This window comes from Acipenser ruthenus, chromosome 8 (genome assembly GCF_902713425.1).
Source record: "Acipenser ruthenus chromosome 8, fAciRut3.2 maternal haplotype, whole genome shotgun sequence".
Classification (NCBI taxonomy): domain Eukaryota; kingdom Metazoa; phylum Chordata; class Actinopteri; order Acipenseriformes; family Acipenseridae; genus Acipenser; species Acipenser ruthenus.
The window spans coordinates 27,123,749-27,150,206 of record NC_081196.1 but is presented as its reverse complement, the minus strand read 5'-3'; the positions used below and the strand labels follow the sequence as shown (position 1 = coordinate 27,150,206).

At 38.6% G+C, this 26,458-nt stretch overlaps 1 protein-coding gene across 2 annotated transcripts in view; it reads right to left on the bottom strand.

Annotated features, from left to right (window-relative positions):
• Positions 1–7,485: 7,485 nt before the first annotated feature.
• Positions 7,486–26,458, bottom strand: part of xpo4 (exportin 4) — a 112,765-nt gene continuing 93,792 nt past the window's right edge. For both annotated transcript variants that reach the window (XM_059028761.1, XM_034012204.3), the window contains 7 exons: positions 21,249–21,542; positions 20,007–20,187; positions 16,927–17,045; positions 16,428–16,558; positions 16,008–16,125; positions 13,512–13,604; positions 7,486–9,426 (listed from right to left, as the gene is read on the bottom strand). In XM_059028761.1, coding sequence (XP_058884744.1) covers positions 9,229–9,426; positions 13,512–13,604; positions 16,008–16,125; positions 16,428–16,558; positions 16,927–17,045; positions 20,007–20,187; positions 21,249–21,542 — 1,134 coding nt within the window. In that variant the 3' untranslated portion in view covers positions 7,486–9,228. The remainder of the gene's footprint in view (positions 9,427–13,511; positions 13,605–16,007; positions 16,126–16,427; positions 16,559–16,926; positions 17,046–20,006; positions 20,188–21,248; positions 21,543–26,458) is intronic.

Here is a 26,458-nt window from a genome sequence, read left to right as displayed (position 1 = left end):
GCAGGGTGACGTATAAAGCAGCTACGTGCCCTGGTAACATTGTTATTTTCCTTCAAGAACTGCAACCAAGGATGCTGCGACCTCGAAGTTAATGGTTAATATTGCTATTTCAGGGAACCAGGGTTATGATAATAACCCAAACACTCCCTTTCAAGTAGGAAATATTAACCATTACAAATGGGTGAAGTATACCCAAGCTGTCGTAAGGACATGGTATACAAGACTGAGCTACAAAGCTAGCAAGATCGCTTGAGCTAAACAGTATTCCAGTAAACTGAAAAACATTTAAGATGAACTCCTCTAATGTTCTCATGGGAGGGTGGACTGGGAAGCCGTCCTCAGTATTCCAGTGCCAAAACCAGGATTCTGCGCTCCATGACATTCAGCCGATAGAACCTGGCAAATGTATGGGAGGAAGCCCAAACCGCTGCACTGCATATGTCCTGGATAGATGCACCTTAGAACAAAGCCCATGAAGTCACCTGACCCCTGGTGGAATGGCTGGTGAGCTTCTCAGGCAGGGGCAGATTGGCCAGTTCGTAAGCAGTCTGGACTGTGCCTGTCAGCCATTTAGACAGACGCTGTTTAGACAGAGCCTGTCTCTGGGACTTAACAAAAATTGTTACGACTGCCTGTAGCTTTTAGTTCTGTCAACATAATACGCCAATACCCACACTGGGCAAAGCGTAAGGAGCTGGCGCTCCCTGTCAGATTGGAAAGGAGGGAGATGGAAAGCCTCCAATTCCACCGACTGGTTAACGTGGAAAGCCGAGATGGTCTTCGGCAAAAAAGCAGGGTTAGTACGAAGGGTGAACTTCAAAACTGAGAGTGCCTGCATTTCACTCACTCACTTAGCGGAGGTGATCGCATGTAAGAAAGCTGCCTTGAAAGGCAAAAATTTGAGATCAGCTGAACACATGGGCTCAAATGAAGGTTTTGTCAATGCATTAAGCACTACATTTAACCTCCAGCGAGGAACTAAATCCTTCACCGGTGGCCTAAGCCGCTTGGCACCTTTCAAAAATTGCCCAGCCAGGAAATGAGCTCCTGTGGAGACTGAATCGATTTTTACATGGCACACCGAAATGGTTGCCAAATAAACCTTTTGAGTAGGAGATTTCCCTTCATCAAAAAGGTCCTGTAAAAATTGCAGTATAACTGCCATATGGCATGTCGTGGGTTCGAAACCATGCAACAAGCACCATGCCTGGAACACTTGTACGGGTAGAGGCTGCCCTAGCGTTTTGTAGTCTACCACCCTGTTCAATAGCCCCAGATGGCTCAAATGTAGCCATTCAGAGGCCAGACCCAGAGTTGCAGGCTCGATGGGTTGGGGAGCCACAAAGTGCCCTATGCCTGACTGAGCAGGTCGCGGCAGAGAGGCAGTTCCTATGGCTGGCTGTTTAGGAGCTGCATCAGGGAGAAGAGCCCGATCCTGAATGATCTTCTCCAGACACAGTGGGAGTAGCGCACAGAGTAGACACACTGGCCACAGTTGCGCCAGTGTATCCACCCTAGAGGTCCCCCCTCTCCTATTATGGAGAACCACAGGAGACAGTGTGTCGACTGCTGAGAGGCAGAAAGGTCCACCTGTGCCCTCTCGAATCTCTCTCAAATGAGGCTCACAACCTCGAGATGGAGTCTCCACTCTGCGCTGCTGGGGACGCCCCTCGAGAGGAGGTCCGCAGCCTAGTTGATCACTCCTAGCAGGTGAATTGCCTGGCCACTCAACTCAAGTACACGCTTGAAGAAAGGGGCACACAAATCACACAAAGTGATGTCTATCAGGGCCCTTTGAGCATGCTCAGGACCCAGACATATAGTGCACTGAACATATTTGTCCTTTGCAGGCAGCTTGGTCTTGCAAGAAACACATGCATGGAACCCAGACATGGCAGTAGTGCAGTGCACACAGCACAGTTACTGCAGTCGGTGCTGACGCGGTGCACTCCATACCAACACACTGTACCAAAACAGTAACCTCAGGCCCAGCTTGACCTGGGGCGACAGGTCGCAGTTACTGTTAGTGGTGTTAGCAGGGATGCCCACCTGCAACAACAGCCATTGGCTAAACTTCTAGTCAGTACAAACACAAGACTAGAAGCCTGCTTGAAAAATAAGCCCTTGTAAAAGTGTGCTGGATAGCTACACTGATACAGCAACAAGCTGCTAATGTAGTATACTTACCTCTCTGTAAGAAAAAGAAACAATATATATACACAACCGTAGAAAACGCAAAGTGAAAGCAACGCAGTCCTTTTAATAATGTAATATATTATCAGTATTAATTATTACTATTTTTTTTTTTTTTTTTTTAAGGTATCAGCCGGGTCAAGTCTGTCAACTTGCTGTGTGAAGGTCCCGGGAAGGGACGAAACTGGAGCCACAGGCTTCCCACGGCGCACAAGGCCGCACTGGGACATATCCAGCACTAGGCTGTAATACAAGAAAAAGCTGGAACATTTTTACTTCAGTGATTCAGTAAATAAATTCAGCACTTTAAAGCAAAGGCTAAGAAAGCACTAAAAAGGTATATAGAGAAAAAGATAATGCTTATCAATTCTCAGACATATCGGGCTCAGCTCAAAAAGGAAAATGGCGATGTTACCAGGGTGCATAGCTGTCTTATGCTGCGTCACCCTGCTCTGACGAGACTTTGGTATAAAGTTTTTCAGGTTCGGGTGTCTTAAAGGGGAAACACCCATTTGTAATGGTTAATATTCCTTACTGCTCCGTCTCAGTGCCTTCCACCGCCTCCTCAAGACCCACCTGTTCAGACTGCAATTGTAGATCTCTTGCTCTACCCCTCCTATTATGCACTGGACTTGCCTGACCTATACTCCACATTACTGGATCCTCAGATAATGCACTAGCCTTGCACTACTATCTCATTTTAAATATAACTTGTAATTCTAATTTGTTGCATCCTAGATTATATTGTATTTTAGTCGTATTGGCACTTACTGTAAACTATTTACAATATTTACATAAAACTTGCATTGTAACCCTTTACTGCCCTATAACATCTGCTAAATGAATAATACTAATAATAATGTAAGGATCTTGCAAAAGCCATAGAAGCATACAATTACAGTTTTTTGCTAAAATTACTAAGTAAATGTCTGAGTTTGTATGATAGAATTATGACCAATATCATAATGTTTGTTGAAGTGAAAATATAAATGTTTTCATATTTTTGAATCTGTGCTTTCCATATCATGGCGTAAAAGTTATGAAAATTGGTAGCAGTAATTTCTCAGATTGATATGGCAAAATATATTATTACTTAGTGTGATTATTTGATATAAACCCCAATATTATTCTTGTGTGTTTTTTAAAGTTTAAAACAAAGCATTGTTAGGTTATATAAACATCAATAATATTTTTTACATTCTTTATTTTTTCTTATTTGGAGAACTCATCGTTGCCATTTAGTGGTTGCCCATTTATTTATGTCCCTTCATTATAATTTATTTCAAGTTTTTGGGGTATTTTGTTAATGGCATGTGTGCAACACACAACCCATACTGCATTTTTAATTTGTATTTCGTTGTTCTAAATTTCTTGAAATCGACTGTTCATTTTTTACACAACAGGACTCGCACACGTTTGGACCCACACACACATCACTCTTGTTGCATGAAACTGGGGTTCCCAGATTTCACTTTCTGCTGGTGTTAATTTAACACCTCTGGACTTTCAGATTGTTACCGTCCTTCTTGCACTGCCGTTTGAAACATGCAATATGCAGGCTTTTTTAAAATGTGTATTATTATTAATTACAGACCAATGTCCTAGCACACTCATATTGACACATGTTTTTAAAGGGAGAGGTAGCATTTTTGGGTGTTACAGGCTGAACCCATAAAGACAGCTGCCTAAAAAATGTTTTGTCACATTTGCGACCACTTTAGTCGCAGTCTGCATCCCTGCATAGTTGTCATGGTTTCTATGTTTTCTGTAAATTCTCAAATGAAACTGGGTACAAAAAGAGACTTCAAACCTGACCCATGCCTACCTCTAGTTATTACCCAATGATGGGCTCTTGTTAGGAAGCAAGACCAAGTGTAAAGAAAATCGGTCTGTGTCTTTAAAAAATTAAATAAAAATTGTCTGCTGTTTTCATTGGAGTAATCCTTCCATTACAACAGGTGCTTGCAGTTTTGAGTGGTGTTAACTTTCATAGACTTGCACAGAAGTCTGTACTGTTGAAAGACTTAGAAGCTTCCACTCCTCAACAGTAATATACATATTCACCTAGCCATACACAGCTGGAAAAAATAACTACACAGCAGCTGTTTTTTTCCCCCCAAAACTTTATAGTAAAATATACACAGAACATGGCTACACCATGCAACAGTCTTGCATAAACAATCCGATTAAGAATGTTGCTCGAGTCTGATTAATCACTCTTCATTCAAGAGTGCTACATACATTACAAAAAAAAAAAAGTTTTTACAATAAAGTGTAAAGGAAAACTGGTCTGTTGAATATCATAATAAAAGATAAAAAAAATAATGAAAAAAGGTTATCAATGCAAATTTATCAACACAGCCCCCATATACAACTAATAGTGCAGTGGTTCTCAAAACATTTACAATCCTGTCAGACTACACACAAGTCATTAAAAAAACACACACAACAAAAATGAATAGAAGAAAAGTTATCTGTACAAATATCGGTATTCGCTTAAAACATGAGAGAAAGCAGAATGGCATTACAACCCAGGTTAAACAAATTGGTAAAAGGACAAAAAAACAAAAACAACAAAAACAGTGGCACCACATGAAATTTATAATGTCTGACTCTGTCAGTAAACCATGTCATTACTTTGAAATGAAGTTATTAAAATCATAGTACAGTCTTGAAAAGTCATGCATTTCATTGAACCACAATGTTGTCAGGTAATGCTGTAATTGTTTTCCTTTAATTCTTGTAAGATTTATTTGCCACTTACTGGAAAAGTGTTGTAATCATGCTCTCTCTCTCATATTATATATTTTTAAGAACCTACATTTTTGTAAGGTATAATAAATAAAATGTTACAATTACCCTAATTAGCATTTTTCACTCCCATGTCTAGTTGTTTAGTTTAACTTTTCATTTCCAATACATTTTCTGAACATCTTCGGGTACGATACTAGAGTAACCCTCTCCTCCATGTTTGGTCTGCTGTTCGAGGCTACCTTCCACTCTCTTTGCTGAGTGTCCCTATCTAGGAGGCTGTGTGGTCCAGTGGTTAAAGAAAAGGGCTTGTAATCAGGAGGTCCCCGGTTCAAATCCCACCTCAACCACTGACTCATTGTGTGACCCTGAGCAAGTCACTTAACCTCCTTGTGCTCCGTCTTTTGGGTGAAACGAGCTGATGCATAGTTCACACACCCTAGTCTCTGTAAGTCGCCTTGGATAAAGGTGTCTGCTAAAAAAAAAGTTATTGCCCACCCTAGTTAACTCAACCCAATTAAAGGGATAATTAGGGTCAGCTGTTTGACTACTTTGGTTAACAACCAGGCTTGATTTGGGCAAGCTCTGCCCAATATAAATCTGAAGTTGTCAGCACAACTTCTAAGGCTCTGGGGCTCCACCGAACTACAGTCAGAGCCATATTGTCCAAATGGAGAAAGTTTGGGACAGTAGTGAATTTTCCCAGGAGTGGCTGTCCTGCTAAAATCTCTCCAAGAGCAAGGCGTAAAATCGTCCAGGAAGTCACAAAGAACCCTAGAACAACATCCAGGGATCTGCAGGCCTCTCTCGCTTCGGCTAAGGTCAGTGTTCATGACTCCACCATCAGAAAGACACTGGGCAAAAATGGGATTCATGGCAGAGTAGCAAGGCGGAAACCATTGCTCACTAAGAAGAACATGAATGCTCGTCTCAAGTTTGCCAAAAAGCACCTAAATGGCAATGTGTAAAACTATCTATTAAATGTTATATTGGGCCATGTAAAAAAATAAATAAAAAAAACTCTTACAGAAAGTTCTGCTAAGGAGTGCTTTTTAGCATGTTTTGACTAATTCAATCAAGTCTGCAGTCCATTTAATCCTTTTCAATATTGAGAGGGTTAAAAGTCCCAATAAAAACCTCTTTATCTTAACATTATGTATATAAATTGGTCTTTAAAACACATTTAATAAAACAGTACTTAATGTTTTGTGAATGGGGCCCAATATCTCCATCCATGGTATACAGTTGCAGACAAAAGTGTAGACACAAATTAATATGACAAAGACCATTGGAAACAACAACAAAAATAACGAACTTCAGTAATTTCAAATATTTGTACGACAAAAGTACTGGCACCTTTGCATTAACAGTCTCATTTTAAAATATATTCTTTGATTGAAAACCATTACACAGTAATTAAGCTGCATTATAAAGTCAATAGTCAGAAATGTGATAATTATTTCCAACATCTATTTGAAGCAAAACATTTTGGCAACAAAGCAGATGATAGTCAAGACAAAGGAGTTGGATTAATGTTTAACAAAAGCACTCGTAACAGACTATAGGAATTTGCTACAAAACAGTATAAAAAAAAAATATGGAAAACCAAAATGCACAATCTAAGCAATAAGTTGTATGCACAAAGACCTCACTGCAAACCATGTTTAAAGAAGATTAATAAAAGACTGTCTTAAATAAGGCAAGAAATATGAACAGGAATCTGAAGCATACGTCAACAAAATTCTCTGTTCTGATGAGACTAAAATACAACCTTTCACCAAAAATAAACCATAGTATGTTTGGAGAAAAAAAAGGGAAAGCCTTCAACGAAGAAAACCTGGAGGTGGTTCGATCATGATAGGGGGGGTGTTTTAACAGTTCAGGGACTGGAGACAATCATGTGATTGAAGACTGAATGAATGCAGCCATGTATCAAAGTACAATGATACCATCCACTCGTAGGCTGATTGGCAGACAGTTTATCTTCCAACACGACAACAACCCAAAACACTTGGCTAGTCAACTCTGGAATTGTTGAAGAAAACATAAATAAAAGTTGTGTCCAATCTCTCTGAGCTGAAGGAAATATTAAAAGACAGAAGGGTCCAGATTTCATCAACAAGATATAACATACTGGTTATGCACAGGATTACTGCCCACATTGCCAAACAGAGAATACAAAAGCCAGAGCACTTCATCGCTCTTCCGTAAGTGATCAGAGTACACACCCGACCTCAAACCCTAGTGCGCTGAAACTGACCTTTGAAACGACTTGAAAATTACATGTGTAAGAAGTTGTCAGGATGTTAGTAATGAAGAAAAACTACAGGTACGTTATTTATACAGTTGTAGCAACACGTGGGGACATAACACGATATACTTACTCTTTAACCTCTTACCTTGAATTACAGTATAAGCATTAGGTGCCCCCCAATATTTTTGTCTGCATTATCCTTTGGTTTATGAGTGGGCACTGTATTTACAATTCACAACTGAAGCAAACAACTTTTGTCAGATCATATAAACACTCTTACAAATACCTAACTATTAAACCCTTACAACTGGCTTTCATTTTATTATTTTTTTATTTTCACAGTAGGATGCAATCTGATGAAAGCCAATAGCCCAAATCCAGAGATATTTGTGAAAATATTAATTTAAATGTCACTACAAGCTCCATTCTTTTTTATATTAACAGTCATACTTGATATTGACACACAAGATTCATCCATTAACAAATCATTAATTGGAAAGGTTAGTCATTTTCCCTTTAGAATTTGATTGAAAAAAGATCTAACACGAACATGTATGCACGGGGAAAATACTTTTCAATTGTCTCAAATATTTTATATATATATATATATATATATATATATATAATTTGAGATGATCGAAAAATATTTTCCCCTATCCTAAATATTAACAATAGCTTTTAGGCACAACATCAAGAACTGACATTTAAATACAGGTTAAGAATTGGGTAGTTAAGTATGGATTTTATGTTCATAATATTCAAAAGGCTGGTTCTTTAACTTCAGTTCCAACTGTCTATGACATCTTTTTATTCTTAGGGTACGGATAATCTTCACCAAGAGATTCTCATGCAGGAAATCCACTACTGAAGTAGTGACCTCTGCAGACACCATCAGCTCACACACACAAAGTAAGTCTAATGCAGCCTGAAATCATTTCAAGTTGTGTGTCTGGCTGAGAAATGTACATAACTGAAACATGGTACTAACATGGCTGATCCAACACAAAAACAGCACTACAAGAAAAAGGAAAAAATAATAAAGATTATGTACAATTTTACATTTTGTAACATCTTTGAAATTAACAAGATTATTCTAAATGTATTTTCTTTATTAATGTCCAAACTAAAATCCCTGTGTATTAGAATACCTTTGCATCATTATTGCTAAAGCAACGTCGATATTAGTTTCATTTGGGGGGAGTAGGGGTACTGGTAGAAACATAAGAAAAAAGATTTATGCTTCTGTTCCCCAATATGGCTTTAGCAGACCTGCATGGAGCTCCATTTTCTATTCGTAACTAAAGTCCTTTTCCTTCTTTGAAATGTCATCATCAATGGCCTCATATAAAAATAATAATACGAATGCATTGTACCTCCTAGAGTTAAGGTCACATAACTCTTGACTTTTACATAATGGGAAGCAGAAATGGGAAATAAAAAAAAAGAAGACACACCCTTTCCTTCGGGTGGTATAAAATAGTATTTTGACAGTCGCAGTACTACACAAAACTACAAACCTGCCTTTTTTTTTTTTAAAACACATTTTACAGCCCAAGAGTTAACAAAAGCGATTTGGTGTTTTATTCATCATTGCACAATCACATACCTACAGCCCTGCATGAAGAATAAAGCTTCTCAAAGCTGTTACATGTTTTTACTGTTCAATAATGTCTAGGTTCAAAAGAGGGCTCAGAAATAATGGATCTTTCTCTTAAGACAAGTTTGTTCTGGCCACTTAGATGGCTGGTTCCAAAAAACTAAAGGCACTCTGCACAAACTCTTCTCTGTGCCTATTCATCTGCACATGTTTGGAATTCACAATGGCCTTTAACCTTGCTCTGGCTAAGTAAACAATATCTGGATGAGGAAATAAATGTGAATTCTAATTGTTTACTCCCAGGCCATCAATACTCTTTTAGCCATCTTGTGCCTTTGGCTATGAATGCAGCCTGCAAACAATACAAAAAAATATATTTCAGCTTCAGCAGTTTCTTGTCCAGCAGTGCAATATTTCACCAGTCATCATGTTGTTATTTTACACACAGCAGGCCCCCCACAGTTGCAACAAACTCCTCCAAGCTCTTAAGAAAGGCCATCTTTTGCTTGCGGTCCAGGGTGGGAGGGGAGCTGCTGGCCGTGAGCTTGTTGAAAGCATCAGCTAACCGCTGATAAATCACAGGGTCTTGTTGGCTTGACAACAGGGATTCCACCAACTCGGAATACTCTGCCTGTTAAAATGGGAAACAGAGAAGTTTTACCTGTGTGTTACTGTTATACGGTAAAGAAATCAAAGAACTGGAGGCATGCTAAAGTAGAACTGCAATCTATTGGTACACTGTGCTTGGCAAGTGAAAGAAGCAAAGAAACAGTTATACTTCAGCATTGTTTTTATATTTCCAATAAATACCCTCACTGCTACACACAAGAAACTCCCCACTTTTAAAAGAACAAAGCTTTTAGTATCCTAAAAAAAAAAAATCCACAGGCTAATGAGAGAATCATGCAGCTACATGATTAAAAAAATAAAACAAAAAATTAATTATGCATGTTGGTTATTTTGTGTACTCTTTAAATTTTTTTTTTTTATTAAGTTTTAGTCTCAAGTATTCACGTTAGAAAAAAAAAAAAAGAATCAATCTCTTATTTATAAATATCTTATGTCCCAAGATGGACAGATCCTTGAGGTACACCTATAGAGAGGGAGCGAAGAGAGAGCCATGCAAGGAAACCTTGAAGGAACGGTTAGAGACAGTTGGAAAATCAGGCAAGAGCAGTGCCTGAGATCCCCAGATCAGAGGAGAGGAGCATGTCAAAATTGAGGAGGATTGGGGAGGGGGTGGGGGTTTGGAGGAGGATTGGGGGGGGGAGTTTGGAGGAGGATTGGGGGGGGGAGTTTGGAGGAGGATTGGGGAGGGGGTGGGGGTTTGAAGGAGGATTGGGGAGGGGGTGGGGGTTTGGAGGAGGATTGGGGAGGGGGTTTGAAGGAGGATTGGGGAGGGGGTGTGGGTTTGGAGGAGGATTGGGGGGGAGTTTGGAGGAGGATTGGGGAGGGGGTGGGGGTTTGGAGGAGGAATGGGGGGTGGAGTTTGGAGGAGGATTGGGGAGGGGGTGGGGGTTTGGCGGAGGATTGGGGAGGGGGTGGGGGTTTGGAGGAGGAATGGGGGGTGGAGTTTGGAGGATTGGGGAGGGGGTGGGGGTTTGGAGGAGGATTGGGGAGGGGGTGGGGGTTTGGAGGAGGATTGGGGAGGGGGTGGGGGTTTGAAGGAGGATTGGGGAGGGGGTGGGGGTTGGAGGAGGGAGGAAAAGGTGGAGAAAAGTCGGAGGAGGTTGTTAGTGGAGGACAGGATGATAGATTGATAGTAGGAGTTTGGCAGAGGTGAGGGCTGTCGAGAAAGGAGGAGAGGAGGGAATGGTAGTCAATCAGAGGGTAGTTTGGACCTCTCCAAGCAGTTATACTTGATTTACTCCGACACAAAACATTCCTCCATTAAATAAACATTAAGGGATGACCGGAGTGTAGAGAATAGCAAGCCCTGGGGAGACGATAGGACAGGGGTCAAGAGAAGAACAGTGCCGGCGCTGGGATTTACTGGGCTCGGGTGCAAGACTTTGAAGTGGACCCCCCCCAAAAAAATAAAAATAAACACGCAGCACAACCAAAGACAACCTTTTTAAAATAAATACATCAGCAGCAAAATCTGAATCGGTTAAAAATGTATTATTTTTTATTTTCCAACAAAAAAAATTCTAACGTTATCTAAGATGACTGTGACAGTAACCAATACTATATGCAAACATTTTAATAAATCAATTGTGTAACAAGATAAATCAATTTGATTAATATCTATTTCGTTAATACTGAAACATATTAATAGGTTCAAATTAGTCACAAACCGCATTAATCATAGGCATCAATTGGATTTTTTTATTAATGTTATCAAGTACAAAATAAGTTTCACAAAAGGTATTTTGTGAGGCGGACACACAGACATGTTCAGCTTGTTCGTTCCTAGGCGAACGAAGCCTGCAGAATAATGTTATGTTAACATATGGAATTACAATCATACCGCTTTGTAGTTGTCCATACTTTTAACGAAAAACGGACAACAATAAAAAACAACTGACATTTCAAAATCCAAACATGAAGTACTGTACTGCTATTATGCTGCCTTCCGGTATACTTTGTGATATCGTTCTGTAGTTTTTTTGATTACATATTAAATAAGACATCTAAATGATGTTAATCTTTTTTTTTTTTTTTTTTTTTTTTTTTTTTTTTAATTGTCTCAATCCAACAAAAAGAAAATGTAGGTGATGCAAAACCTTTGGCCATAGCTGTACCTGCAGGGCTTCACCATGTTTCACCGTATGCAGACCGGGCAGTTCGACCGAACAGCATGTTCCACAGCAGGAAGGTGGAACGGTTTCGCAAAAGTTGTTCAGTTCTGTTCGGTCTCTCGAAATTTCACCTTTAGGATTAAATCTCCCAACAGAGCAATCACATGACTTTAACAGTGACCTATTGCTAGAGCACTTGCTGTGTCCCGCCTCCAGATAAAAAAACCGTCAGCTGTGATTTGCGAATTTGAGTTTTGATTGACAGTCCACCAATACTACCTTCCTATGGTTTCTTTTTCTAATCGCAGTAGATTAGACAGCACCTCATTATGTCGTCATTAAAGTGGGCCCCCCCCCTTGCACTCTCCCTGACGCCAGCCCTGGAGAAGAAGAAAGACTCATGGTACCCGAGTCTGCTGAAATCTGGGAGAGGTGGATGGGAGAGAGGGTAGAAGAAGTGAAAAGGAGATGAAGGAGTGGTCCGAGAAGGAGAGGGGGGTGATAGTAGGGGAAGGAGGAGAGCAATTTCTGGAGAAAATCAGGTGAGGCTGCTAGTTTACTGTGTTCTAATAATGATGCCAGGTGGCTCTTTAAACTTTGTGGGAACCCCTGTGACATTATTTATAAACTAAGGCTGGGGCTCAATTTAAAAATGATGGTTCGGCTATCCTTATCCTTACAATTAAAAAAAAAAACAAAACAAAAAAAAAAAACATCACATTTGTTTGTTTTGTTAATAGATACTTCTAAGGATAGCTGCATTATTTATATTTGACTTAAAATTAATAACAGTTTGATACTAAAATGCTACATAACACAGAAATGCAGTATTACAGCCACCATCTACAGTCCCAAATGTATCAAGCCTATTACATTACTTTTCTAATAAGACAGACTACTGTAAACTCCCAATTGTCAACCCCTACAACTGTAAATGAAAAATGAAGAGGTATCAGTGTGATGAAAAGTTGATGACTGGGACGCATGACCAGGATGTACAGAATGGTATAGAATGTAGCTTTTCAGAATAAGGGAAAATATAAAGTGTGACATATGTACATATCCTCCTGCAGGGGAAATGAATCAACATCTAGGTTGATTAAACTTCAATAAAAGTGTTAATCAGTGTGCACACATCATCTAAAAGAATAGCTTTTTAAAGAGACAAAAGCATTCAGAGCTACTCTACTGTCAATAAATGCTGAATTTTAAAATACTGAAAGAAAATGAACACATTTTATGAAAAACATTTAAAACTAGAAGTCGTTCAATGTCTTCTGTTTGCCATAAAAATTTCAATTTTTTCAGTATTTCTAAATAGACAAAATCCTATGAAAGCCAGCTGTTACACAAAATTCTATGTACCTACAGCAGCAGTAAAGGCCGCTACACACCAGATGCGATGCGACACAACGAATAGAACCTATACTTAAGTATCTTTCACACCACAGGCGACACAAAATAAATAGTATTGAATCTGATTTTTTTGTGGGACAACTAGGGAATAGGAAACAGCTTCAATGCACGGTGTCCAGCAGGGTGATGCAGTATCAAAAATGACAGGAGGAAAAAATAATACTTACCATGAAAAAATACTCAGAGCTTTATGACAAAGATCATCGCAATTATAAAGATACAGAGATGAAAGATAATATATGGGAGTCAATTTAGAAGGAACTGGATAAGCCTGGTGTGAATGATTTATTGCCATATATGTTGAAATACCGTCAGAGAAGACACTTATAATTTCCACATCATGTTGACGAATATGTACCAGTCTTGATCTGTCGCATCACATCTGTGTCGCTTCAGGATTGAATGGGCATGTCGCTACAAAAGCATCTTGTCGCCCGATGATAAATGGCATGTGTCTGGTGTGTAGTGGCCTTAAGGCCATCTGCCTTTTAAGGACACATTTTGTTGGTTCCTTGACTTGTCCTAATAGCAAGGTTTAACTCAAAGATGTTCCTCTTACCTGATGCAAACAAACTAATGTGTACAATGCTTCGCCTGCAGCTACGGTCATCTCTGTGTTGTGTTTCTGCAACACTAGCATGTCAAAAACAAGCTGAAAAGTTAAAACAAATAAATAAATTAATTTTACTCCATGAACAGGCAAATTATATTACATCCACATTTCTCAGATCACATTGTCAATTACTGTTTTATTAGATGTAAAAAAAATTGCAGTAAAGTACTTTACTGAATGAAACGAGGACATACTACTGAACCACAAGCAGACACCGATAGGCAGTGGCTGTGTTTAAAATGTTAACAAACCTTTGTGCCGGTCCTATCTTTGGAATACCCTTTTCAACCTGAACTGCTATTGCCTTGATATTTATCATTCACATAAAAGTTGACATTAATAAACTGTGAAATGAAATCAAACACCACTTAACACAGATGAAAGTGAGGAGAAGTATTTAAAAAAAAAAAAAAGTTTAAGGTGGCAGGAATCTGGGATCCACTGCAGTGTTGGATTTTTTGCTCAGGAAACCAAATTGAATTAAGTTAAGATTCAGATTACATCTGAAATTAGAACGTATCCCAAATAATAAGTGAACATTAACTGCTGGTTCCACAAACCCAGAGATGCTAATACTTGAGAGTGAACAAAACAGCACCTGCCAAGCAAAATTAGGTAAATTATTTTAAAAAAATTTTTTTGGACAAGTCAGGACTGTAACAGGGTCCGTGAAACTTGATGCAAGTATCCAGTCAAATAAAGTTGAGGTAAAATATATAGTTAGTTTCAAGTGAAATCTATTTTTTCTTACGTGTGCTGGGCTGAAATATATATTATTACACTATGTAACACCATTTTTGTTCCTGGGTAGTTAGTGTTATTTCCTAATTGCTTATGCCTCAAAAGTATAGAAAATGGCTATTATTCCCCACAAACTTTGCTTTTGTGACCAGGAGGTTAAGTGACTTGCTCAGGGTCACACAATGAGTCAGTGGCTGAGGTGGGATTTGAACCGGGGACCTCCTGGTTACAAGCCCATTTCTTTAACCACTGGACCACACAACCTCCTGTTGTACAGCATGTATTTTCTTGTAATGTTCTTGTTCCTTTGGATCTCAAATGCAACTTGTTTACATCAGAAAGTCACTCCCTTTTAATTGTTAAAAGGTCAAAAAAGAACTACTTTCAATTGTTCTTTTTGAGCTTTAATAATAACAAATAATAATAACAATAAACACTACTAGGACTACTGCTACTAAGCCTAAACACTGAACCTAACAAAGAAGCCACACACAATGCTTTCAGTGCGGCGCACACAAGGCAAGAGCTCTTGAACTTGAGCTCATCATCCACTGGTTTGGGCTTATTTGCAATACTAAGCATTTAATATTGTAAATAAGAAAATAGTGCTAATAAAAACAAACACTAATTGCTTATGTCATGTAAGTTTAATAAAAAAACATGTTTAAACTTAAAAAGGGTCAGTGTACAACTTAAAAAAAAAATCTTAACGTTCTGTTAATAAAAAAAAAGTTTAAAATGACCTGTTGATTTTTCACTCTGCCTTCTGTGGGAATCAATTGTCTGTCAACTTCTTGTTTTTCAAAAGATGCTTGTTTAACATGGGGTGTATTTTATAATTCACTGGATCACCATGTTTGTCTCCATCAAGTCACAAAGAAAATGCAGACGACAGGCAGTAGTTACTGCGACGAGTATATATTATGTGTACATGTTTTCTGCAGCGAATATGGCTTTCCAACGCCTTGTACCCTCTTGATACATAATCAGGGGTTCACATAACTGGTATGCAGGTACACATGCGGACCAATAAAAAAAATTGGACTTAGTTATTGTTGTATAAGATGCAAGCATACCGTCGGTATATTTTTAACAGGAAATTGAAGATGAGCTATACATGCCTAATTTATGGATTATTCCTGGAGAGTGGGGGTCTACAGGCTTTGTCAACAATGTCTGCGATCAAACCCCCCCCCCCCCCCCACACACAGTCGCTCGCTGCCCAAGTGAAACAGAAGAGAAATATATACAGTATGTATCTTATTTTCGCCAGCACCTTCCTTTCGTTCCATTATTTTTGCCATTTTCTGCAACGTGAACTGTAGAACTGCACCACAACTCTAATTTACAGTACTTGTTTGTGGACCAATGAAATAGCAACTTGCCAAGACAGCCGTCTGCAAGCACCAATGTAGTACGTAATGTAAAAACAACCGCCTTAATGAAACTGTGCTATTTATTCAGGGTTTTTATTTGTTTTACGTTAAATAAATAAATAAATAAATAAATAAATAAATAAATAAATATGAAGCTCAGCAACTGTCACAAATGTGTTAATAGCTTTAAAAAAAATGAAAGATTTGCATTGATCACATCAAGAGCCCCGGGGGACTGAGTAAATGCGGAAAAAACCACCAATCAGCTGAGATTTTTCATCTCTTAACATAGAAAATGATAAAATATACAATTTTCAACAGCTACCTTAAGGAAGTGCTTGGTTGCAGCAAAAAGGGGCGATTCTGTCTCTTGTGCCTTAGCACACTGCTCCGCCAGTGGGGTTAAAGCTTCTAAACACAATTGGCTGACTTCTGAGCTCATCCTGTTTGCAGTGGTTAAGGGAAATGGCACTGTATTGCATTAGTACTACTTTCTCCAAAACCTGATTTTAATAGGATGGCATGTAAGATTTGTCTCAGACCAGTGTATTATTGTCATAAATGACCAGAAATCCTTTAAAATAAAAATAAATACATACATTTTCTTTAAATATTAAAGTAATAGCATGTTTTGGAGTATGAGAAAAGTTATTTTAGATGACATTAACAGTTTTATGTGTAGCCACCTGTTCCATGTGTTAATTTCAATGCTTGTTAACACAACTGAAATGTAGTCAAAGGATACGAGGTCATGCCAAGCTCCAGGGAAAACATCAGGCTCTTAAAGAGATCATCCGGTAGCTGTGGAATTTTCTCAGGGAAGATCTCGCAAATGAAGGTGATGAGTTTATAATACTGGTTACACAGAGATGGAAACTATTGAAAACAAGAGGGTTAAAAATAAGCGCTACCAGCCACCTTTCCAGAACACAACAAAGTATAATTTTTTGCTATTGGTTTTAGGAAGAAAACACTGGACCAGTTGTAATGAGAACTGATTTCACAGGAGAATGACTTTACCCTGGATTGGAATTCAGTAGGTAACCATGACAGTTTTTTTTTTTTTTTTTTTAAACCAATTACTGATTCTCTTTGGCAGTCATGAATTGTACTTTGTTATGTTTTTCAAACTCTCTAAGTACACATTTTACTTAAAATTAATTACAATAGATTTTGTATAAATGGACTTAAAATACATCAGACATTTCTGTTTTGAAAAAAATGACTTTTACAGTAATACTTACTTTTAGCAGATCTTGCGACATAAGTGGCAGCACTATATTAACTCCATATAGTACAACATCTGCAGCCGATACTGATCTGTCTGCTGCCTGAACTGGTTCTTGCCCTCTGAAAACTTCATCTAAACAACAGAGAGATGTTAGTATCCTGATGTAACTATCACTATTATCTGCTGTATTACTGAATTGTGGTTTGTCACACTTGGAACAAAAATTATTGTATTTCTTGCTCTTATTGTATTACTTGTATTGTAACACTTGAAATGTATTTGCTTGCGATTGTAAGTCGCCCTGGATAAGGGCGTCTGCTAAGAAATAAATAATAATAATAAATAATTAGTAAGTGCAGGTCATATAGGCTTACTTTAATAATACAGACAGGTTAGTATTCCGACTGCAAATTCAGACACACTGTCTGTTTCCCAACAATTAATCAAGATAGTTTACTCAGAATCTAAACAACATGGGGAAGCAGTAAACACCTAACACCTAAAAGGGAGACCTTTTAGCAAATTAGGAAGGGACCCAGACTTCCTGGCCTCTCAAAGGTCTTAAAAGGGCCGATATAACTAGGTAAAGGGAAAATATATTTAGGAAATTAAAAGATTTCAAACTAAATAAATAATACATTAGTCCATAGGTGTTAAGAAACACGGAGACTAAATGAATATATCCCGAATCACACAACTCAGTAATAAGATAACATTAATAATATCTGAAATGAACTAAATTAAAGCTATGACCTCTTGAAGATCTGAATGCTAGGTATAACAAAAAAAAAAAAAAAAATTGTTTGTATGACTGATGTGTGTATTAAATACTGTTGAGCGTTGTGGATGACAAATGCACTGTATTTATTTTGAAAGGGATTATAGTACCTGCTCATGACGTAAGATTTGTAAATCTAATATTAATTTTAGACCTGCAATATAACATTTAAACATGCATTCTCCAGTCTAGCGCCAACAGTTTTATAAAAAGATTCATTCATCTGAATAAGGACGTTTGCCACGAGCGATATTCCATCCTTGCCATACAAAACTCGCTTGAGTTGTTAAATCACCTTCTTTACTGAACGCCGAAAGCAGCATCTGCCTTAAGTCTGATCCAGGAGGATGTTCAGATGAAAATGTGTTTTCGTGACGTTTGAGGTTGCTCACCTTGTACAGACAGTGTGTACGATTTGCTGCAGATGACACACACGGTTTTCAGTGAAAGCAAACTCTTTCTCCCAGTCTGGTTTAAAGCCTTATACGCTCGTTTATTACTCGTGGAGAGTTCGCTCAATGCCATTGTCTCCACAAAATAAAGCACTCAATTCAAAATTATGGAATATACTTTCAACTGCACATCCAGCTTCGAAATACGCATGCGCCAGCGAGCAGTGTCGAAAGTCAACAAGTTACGAAATATCATTGCGTGAACATGCAGGCTCAAAGAAACATGTTGCTTTGCATTTGTTTATTAGTCTTTCTTCAGTTCATTTGAGCCGCAAAGTGTGCGTCACTCAGCATTTCACCGGGAGCCGCACTTGAACTGGAAAAGAGCCGCGGTTTGGCCACCTCTGATATAGAGGAAACATTATGTTTTTATTGATGTCAGCATTCATAGGTGGATAGCAGCGATAACAAATACTGCATGTCATGTTTTTTTCATGGCATACCTTGTAGGGATGTGCTTTTGGTAAATTTTTATGAATGTATAAACGCTTTGCAGTGTCAGCATTTAAACCATATCTACATACACACACTCTTTATATTACATTCTGATACTGACCCTGGTTAGTAATTTCTAAGCAAATAAACCCTAAATATACAAATAACGTTTTAACATCTCAAAGCCTTAACTACAAAGTAAAAAAAAACCTCAAAAAACACACACGCAAAGTATATATACTTTATGGTTGTATATACTGTATATAGCTGCAGCACGATTTTCTTCAAGTTTTTCCAGCCTCGCTGTTGTTTTATGGGCAGACACAGTATTGGGATAATCTTACATCGATTTCAAAACTGCTGCATCCACGATTCACACGCACTGTCCTCACAGGAGATAACGTGATCACACTCTGTTCGGCCAAATCTATAGCAAATGTTGTTATGGATGTTTGCTTTTTATTGCCATCAGTAGCTCCATCCACAATAGTTCTGAATGTTTTAATTTCATATGGTGAAACATTGAACTTTTATTCATGCCAATTTTTATGCCAATAATTATGCCAATTTAGTTTGGCATAATTATTTACATACCACGGTTCCTCAAAATATTTCCAAAGGTGGTTTCACCTTGTTCCTTTGGTTTAGGAGATGCCATTTTATTAAATATATATACAAAATTCAGAAAAAAAAACGGTTGTCATTAACTTTCTTACCCCGTTGTAGAATTGATACCATACCACGCCTACTACAGGCATGAACACACACAGTGAATCAATGAAGCATCAGATCGACTGAGAATAAAACCCCAGTGTCAATCTTTCTGTTGCACCAATTAGAAAAGCTACTTGGAGGCAACTGCCAAACCCCTTCATTTTAATAATATCCGCCCTTACTGTGGCACTAGAGCAGTCTCATATGCGACAGACTACTGATAAATTACTAAAATTAATGCATAAAAAAATACGCATTTGGTGACATTTGTCACGTGACCGGTTATACATCTAGCATATTATTAAACGTTTAACCACTTCTTTAGAGTTTATACATTTCAAATTCTCATCCCTAATATCTTGTTTATACCACGAATGCTGACATCAATAAAAACATACTGAATATACATATTTAATTTTGTTTTAAACACATGCCGTTCCACTAATTTATGAAGCAGTATATTAAAATAAACATTAATTTTAATACAACTTAGGACGACACTGCACTGAAGACTGTCATTCTGTCAGTACAACTACCGGTAGGTAGCCTTACAATGTTTTTAATTACTTATATATAAGCTTAATAGTCACCAATTAATAAATACTTTTAAAACGAATACATTGGTTAGTTTATCCTATTTTATTTTAATGCCATATGTCATGGTGTTCCATGACTTACTGGTATCTTGTTAATGTTTCCATTTTCAGCCCCTACCGGTGTCACTGAAGTCGATGAACTCTTTGGAGAGCAGGTTAGTGAGCAGCTCCATGATCAGGAGAAGGTCCTGGTACTGGTCCTCCTCTGCAGACACGTCTACTCGCTTCCTGCCAAGGTTGTTTTTGGAATAAACTTGCAACAGTGTCAGACAGGCTTCGTACAGCTTCATTGATTTGGACTGCAAAAAAAAGGGAATTTTACAAAATATTTTTAGCAAGAATAATTAAAGACATTACTTGTTGGGTAACTCTTGAACTGTCTTAAATTAACTCTGTTGAAAGACATTGAAGCAACACTATATTATTTTATAATATTTATAAACTAATAATTGACTGGACAAGAGGAATTCTACATTTTTACCAAGATATTCATGAAGCAATATCAGCTAGTGTATTTCTATTAAAACTGCAGTTAATAACAGAGATGCACTGGTAGGCTTTGTAGCATTAAAGCACATTTATTATTTAAATTTACAATTTTACTTTTATCCAACTATTATACATTTTGAAGGTATAAATATTTTGTAAAAAAACTGTTTAGTGCGAGAAACAAGGTATGGGGACGTCTGTCTAAAGACTATCAAATTAGTAAAATATAATCAATAAAATGTATCCCTTTCTACACTATTATCCATTGTTTGGTGTCATATTTCAGTTTAGAAGAACATGAAAAGAATATGAGAAGCCAATATTTATATCCTTAAAAGTTACATTTTGTACTTTGATATACCACAAAATTGATGATAAGCAGAGAGGAAATAAGCCCATAAAGCACTTCCTGAAGGTCAAAGTATCCTGCAATGGTGTTCCCGTGTACAGATACTTTTTTTTTTTGATGCTGTGGAGCCCGTTAACTGTTTCAGTGCTGCCTAATTGAAGTGCTTAGTTTGAGAATACCAGCATTTCTAGTTTGCTCCTATCCATAAAATAAATATGTATTTATTTATTTAAATAAATAAAAGTACTCTCTCTCTCTCTCTCTGTCAATAATAAATAACCAGTAAATTGAGTTACCAGGTGATCAAAAAGTACATACCTTTCAGGATCTAAATATAGGCATCTCATTATTTCCCCTTTCTTCTAATCTAATTATAACATTTATTCTGACCTGAAAAGGATAAAAAAATATATATCCTGTAGGTTTTTCATTAAATCTGAAAAATAATCAAAATTACTTCAGTCACAAGACGAGAGAATGTAGAGCAGCAACTGAAACGTGGATGTTAGCCCATTTACTCACCTCTCCTAGATAGCAAATTTGTTTATGTGCAACTTCAACAAACACTTCAATTATTAAGTTAACAGTCTCTGGGGTGTTCTTGTAAATCTCCATAAGGCCGATGCAGTTGTTTAGAAAGTCCATTAAAAAGTTAAACAGAATAACGACATTATCTATTTGCGTCGCCTCTGCAATTCCACAAAGTGCCTCTAAGGTGGCGATGATCTCCTGCTTCACCTCCTCCTCCTGACAAATCTGCTGGAAATTCTCTTGGTTGATAACATTCATGAACCTCTGCTGAAGAGGCTGAAGAACCTGCAAAGCAACACCGGCACAAATTATCACTGAGAATGCAATTTCTGTCTAATGGCAGTCACAAATCAGCCATTTTATATGCACAAACACAATTTAAATCCCTTTCTTACTCGCTAGTTTACTGATGTTGCCTGGTAACAATGTAACATAATGGGCTTGGGTCACTAAGTCAATTCCATATTACCAATATTGATGACTTACTCAACACTGCAGACCAGTATACAGGTCTAGGAAATATACCCACACAAAACAGTCCTGCTACTTCTTAGGCCAATCATCAGTTGTATGCTTATATGGGTTAATATAAAAAAAGATATGTAACTAGATGACTAGGGAATTCAAAGTGGAAACATTGGACGCTGCTATTATTTGTGCTATAAGGTCCTATTGTACAGCAAGATATCCTTGCAGGGCTCGATCAAGGCCTGTGCGTTTGCTAGGACATAAAAAAAAATGTGGACTTCCAACATATTCAGTGGTTCGTAGGACAAGTGCATCATAAATATATTTTAACAACACCACCTTGTATAATGAAAGCTGACGCTTCCTGTATTGATGTGTGCCGGTATGTATGCAGTGGTACAGTAACTAAAGATCATAGAGATGCTAGGAACCAGTGAACACCACTTCTGCAGTGTACATAACATACCGGTACCTCTTGCATCTTACTAATCAAACTGCAGTTTCAGGCAGTCGAGCACAGTACTATTATGGTATGTAGATGCGCGTTCCGCGGGCGACTGTACATCTAAGCTGGAATTTTATTTCGCTGTTGTGGGATGAATGGTAATAGTGGACGACATGCCACGCAAACCCAGTTGAAACTACAGATGCACCAATGATCGGCTTGGAATCGGAGCTGAGTATTAATAAAATAGCATAAAATAGCTTTCTTTTGAGACCCATGTTAAGAATACCACCAAGATTTCCTTTTTCCATCTGCGCAACATTGCCCGACTAAGATCCTCCCTTACAGCTGTTGATGTAGAGAAACTGGTACATGCATTCATTACCTCACGTACTGCAATGGACTACTAGCAGGGGTCTCTGGTAAGCCCCTGCAGAGACTCCAGATGGTCCAGAACGCAGCGGCCAGGGTTTTAACTAGAACCCCACTCTGCTCACATCACCCCTATTTTAGCATCCCTTCACTGGCTCCCAGTAAGGCAAATCATTGATTTTAAGATTCTTTTACTCACGTACAAACCCCTGAATAATCTAGCACCAGCCTATTTAAAATAACTTTTAATTTTCCATACCCCTGCACGTGTTTTAAGATCTGGGGACCAAAGATTTTTGGTTGTTCCAAAGACGAGACTACGAACAATGTGAGATTCGGCGTTCGCCAGTTACGCGCCTCGTCTTTGGAACTTCCTTCCCTCGCAATAAGGGAAGCTCCGTCCCCAGATATTTTTAAAATCTTTTTACTATGGCTTTTAAAATTGCTTTTAGTTCTGTGTGTGTTTATTTGTTTATTATTTCTATTCTTATAATTTTCCTGTAGTGCTGTTTTATTGTTGCTCGTATTATTTTTGATTATTTTCATTTATGCATGTAAAGTGCTTTGTGATCCCTGAAAGGCGCCATATAAAATCAATAAATTATTATATTATTATTATTATTATAAATCTGTAATCTGAATTTTACTCTCATTATCACTGATGACGATGATGATAATAATAATAATAATCATCATTATCATCATCCTCCTCCTCCTCCTCCCCTACTCTTGAAAGCTCAGTCAAAGAAAACTCGGCATTGGTCAGAGCACACTGCTGCAGGTGTGGCGACTCGTGCTATGAAGTGCAATCTTCTTTTTATTATTTTATTTTTTTGCAAACTTGGAACATTAACACTGTATGATAATAGATTTTGTGTTTATGTATCAGGCGCGGATTCAGTCCAGTTCACATCGGTTCACGTGAACCGGTCATAAAACAAATATCAATCCGCACTATCAACACTCCAATATTTTTCATTAATTTATTTAAAACAAAGTAATAATCTGAATGTGATGCTTTCCTAAAACCTATATTATGCTGGTGCTCCGTTTCATTTGTCAGTTGTTGTTTTTTTTACATTTATTTCGTATGCCCAATTACTTTACCCCGATTTTCTCCTAAAGTTGTAATGTCCATTTATTTTTTCTCTTCATTGCAACGATTCCGCACACAGCTCAGGAGACCCGAAGGTTCAGTGGGTGTCCTCCGATCCCATGACCAAGCCAGCTTCCTCTTTTACACCCAGAAACTCGAGTGGATGTCAGCAAGAGGACAAAGGCCAGCCCTGCAGGTGTCTGCTGTGAGCTCACTGGGTGCCTGGCCAGTAGGCTTCGCTGTTGCAACGCTCCCTTCGGAATCTCCAGCGAAGACCGACGACTCCGCACAGCAAGGACATGAACTTGCGCTGTATGAATCTCCCTGCACACTACATGGCTGTGCTTTTACCATCCCACCCCTATCACTTCTGGTTAGTTAGCTGAAGAAAAGGTAGATCTTCTATTGGTTCCAAAAAAACTCAAACGTTATTTTTTTGTGCATCCTTGAGCTATGCACGCGATGTGGTTTGCAGTGCTGCTCTTTAGAAAAAAAAAAAAGCGTACATTTAGTGTAGTATACTACTGTACATTTGCATATTAATCATTCTGTTTATACATATGTAATATATATATTCTTCTGTGTTGCGGACAATCAGTCTAGTTTGCGGACAACCAATGATCTGCCTTGCACTTGACTGTGGGACAAGTCCCTTAAAATTTAACCCTACCTTGCATGGTAAAACGCCAACCAGAGTCAATATGAATCTATTACACCTTGAAACAGTGATGTAGTCAAGACCAAACGTACCGAGACCAAGACCGAGACCAAAACGTACCGAGACCAAGACACAGACCGAGACCAAACGTACCGAGACCAAGACCGAGACCGAGACCAAAACGTACCGAGACCAAGACTGAGACCAAGACCAAACGTACCGAGACCGAGACCAAAACGTACCGAGACCAAGACCAAAACGTACCGAGACCAAGACTGAGACCAAGACCAAACGTACCGAGACCAAGACCAAAACGTACCGAGACCAAGACCAAACGTACCAAGACCGAGACCAAACGTATCTTGATCGAGACTAAGACTGAGACCAATATATTTTTGTTGTGACCAACCAAACTAAATAAATTTGCGCTAGAAGAACAACAGTTGCAACAACTGAAAAAGGTGTTCTATTGACTTTTTCCAGTTACAATCAATTCACTTACACACTGCACACCCTGAAAAGGTGTATAAAAACATTTACATGAAATATTTACATATAATTGGAAACATCTTAAGAGAATTTTGAACTTGAAACTTGAATCTGCAATTATTTTACAACCTTTTATACCGCAATTAGGAAATTGTCAATTATTCAGCCTAGCTCATTGCTGCAACCCCTGTACTGACTCAGAAGAGATTAAGTATATGGCTGGGACACGTGGAAACCGAGAGACGCTAGGATCCTTCCGAACTGCATACTTGTGATACAATCACAAGTGTTTGTTGCATCTCAGAAACACCAGAGATGAGAGAAGCTGCGGCGACAGTTTCGCTCGATGTGGTGTTATGATCAGGCCCCCCTGGCTGAAGACGGTTTCACTAGATATAACAGCTATACACATGTAAAACAAATGGCTTACCTAGAAAAAGAAGTTCCCTGCACTTTTGTCTCCTTTGTGTTACAATGCAGGTGCGCAGACATAATTTCTTTTTTGGTTCGACAAAAATACATAATTCCAAAATTATACAACCTAACCATGATGGAATGCTTGGTTGGTTGTTATATGTTTTAAATAAATAAGAGAAAAATAATGTATTTATAGCCTAATATACAAACCAGGAAATTCCTCGATTAAACGGGTCCCAGGCGGGAGATTGGTTTTGAAAACGGGAGGGTCCTGATCCAAACGGAAGACTTGACAGATATGTATAGATAATCATATTTGTAGGCATTTGTGTTACTGACACAATTTTGTTAAGGTAACTAATATATTACAGGAAATGTATTTTGTGGCAGGAGGAAAGTTTGCTTCATGGGAGAGGCTGAGCGAAGTCTGATGCGTTAAATTTAGTAATTTGAATGCTGCTCTAGAGTATAACGGCTATAATTATTTATATATAATAAGAGGAAATGAAACAAATCTTGAGAATCTCTGCGTGCTGCCTGCTATCAAGACCAAGACCAAGACCCAGACCAAGACCCGACGTGCCGAGACCCAGACCCAGACCAAGACCCGACGTACCGAGACCCAGACCCGACGTGCCGAGACCCAGACCCGACGTGCCGAGACCCAGACCAAGTCCCGACGTGCCGAGACCCAGACCCAGACCAAGTCCCGACGTGCCGAGACCGAGACCCAGACCAAGACCCGACGTGCCGAGACCGAGACCCAGACCAAGACCCGACGTGCCGAGACCCAGACCCGATGTGCCGAGACCGAGACCCAGACCAAGTCCTGACGTGCTGAGACAGAGACCCAGACCAAGACCCGACGTGCCGAGACCGAGACCCAGACCAAGACCCGACGTGCCGAGACCGAGACCCAGACCAAGACCCGACGTGCCGAGACCCAGACCCAGACCCAGACCAAGACCTTAAAACGTAGCCTCGAGATCGGCCTTGAGACTCCATCTCTGCCTTGAAAGTGAATGTAATATGAGCAAGTCATTTTTGAGCTAGTAAATCTTTGTTAAACATGTACATTTTAAAACATATTACTAGGAATAACCTAGTAAAACTGAGGCTTTCTGATAAGAGATTAAAATACTTAAAAAGGAGAGTAATAATTACAAACTAATTAAGAAATAAACATCACTCAGACATACATTACAATTATAGGACATTGCTAGGCTCCTTTCTTGGACATTCACTGTTTAAAAGAG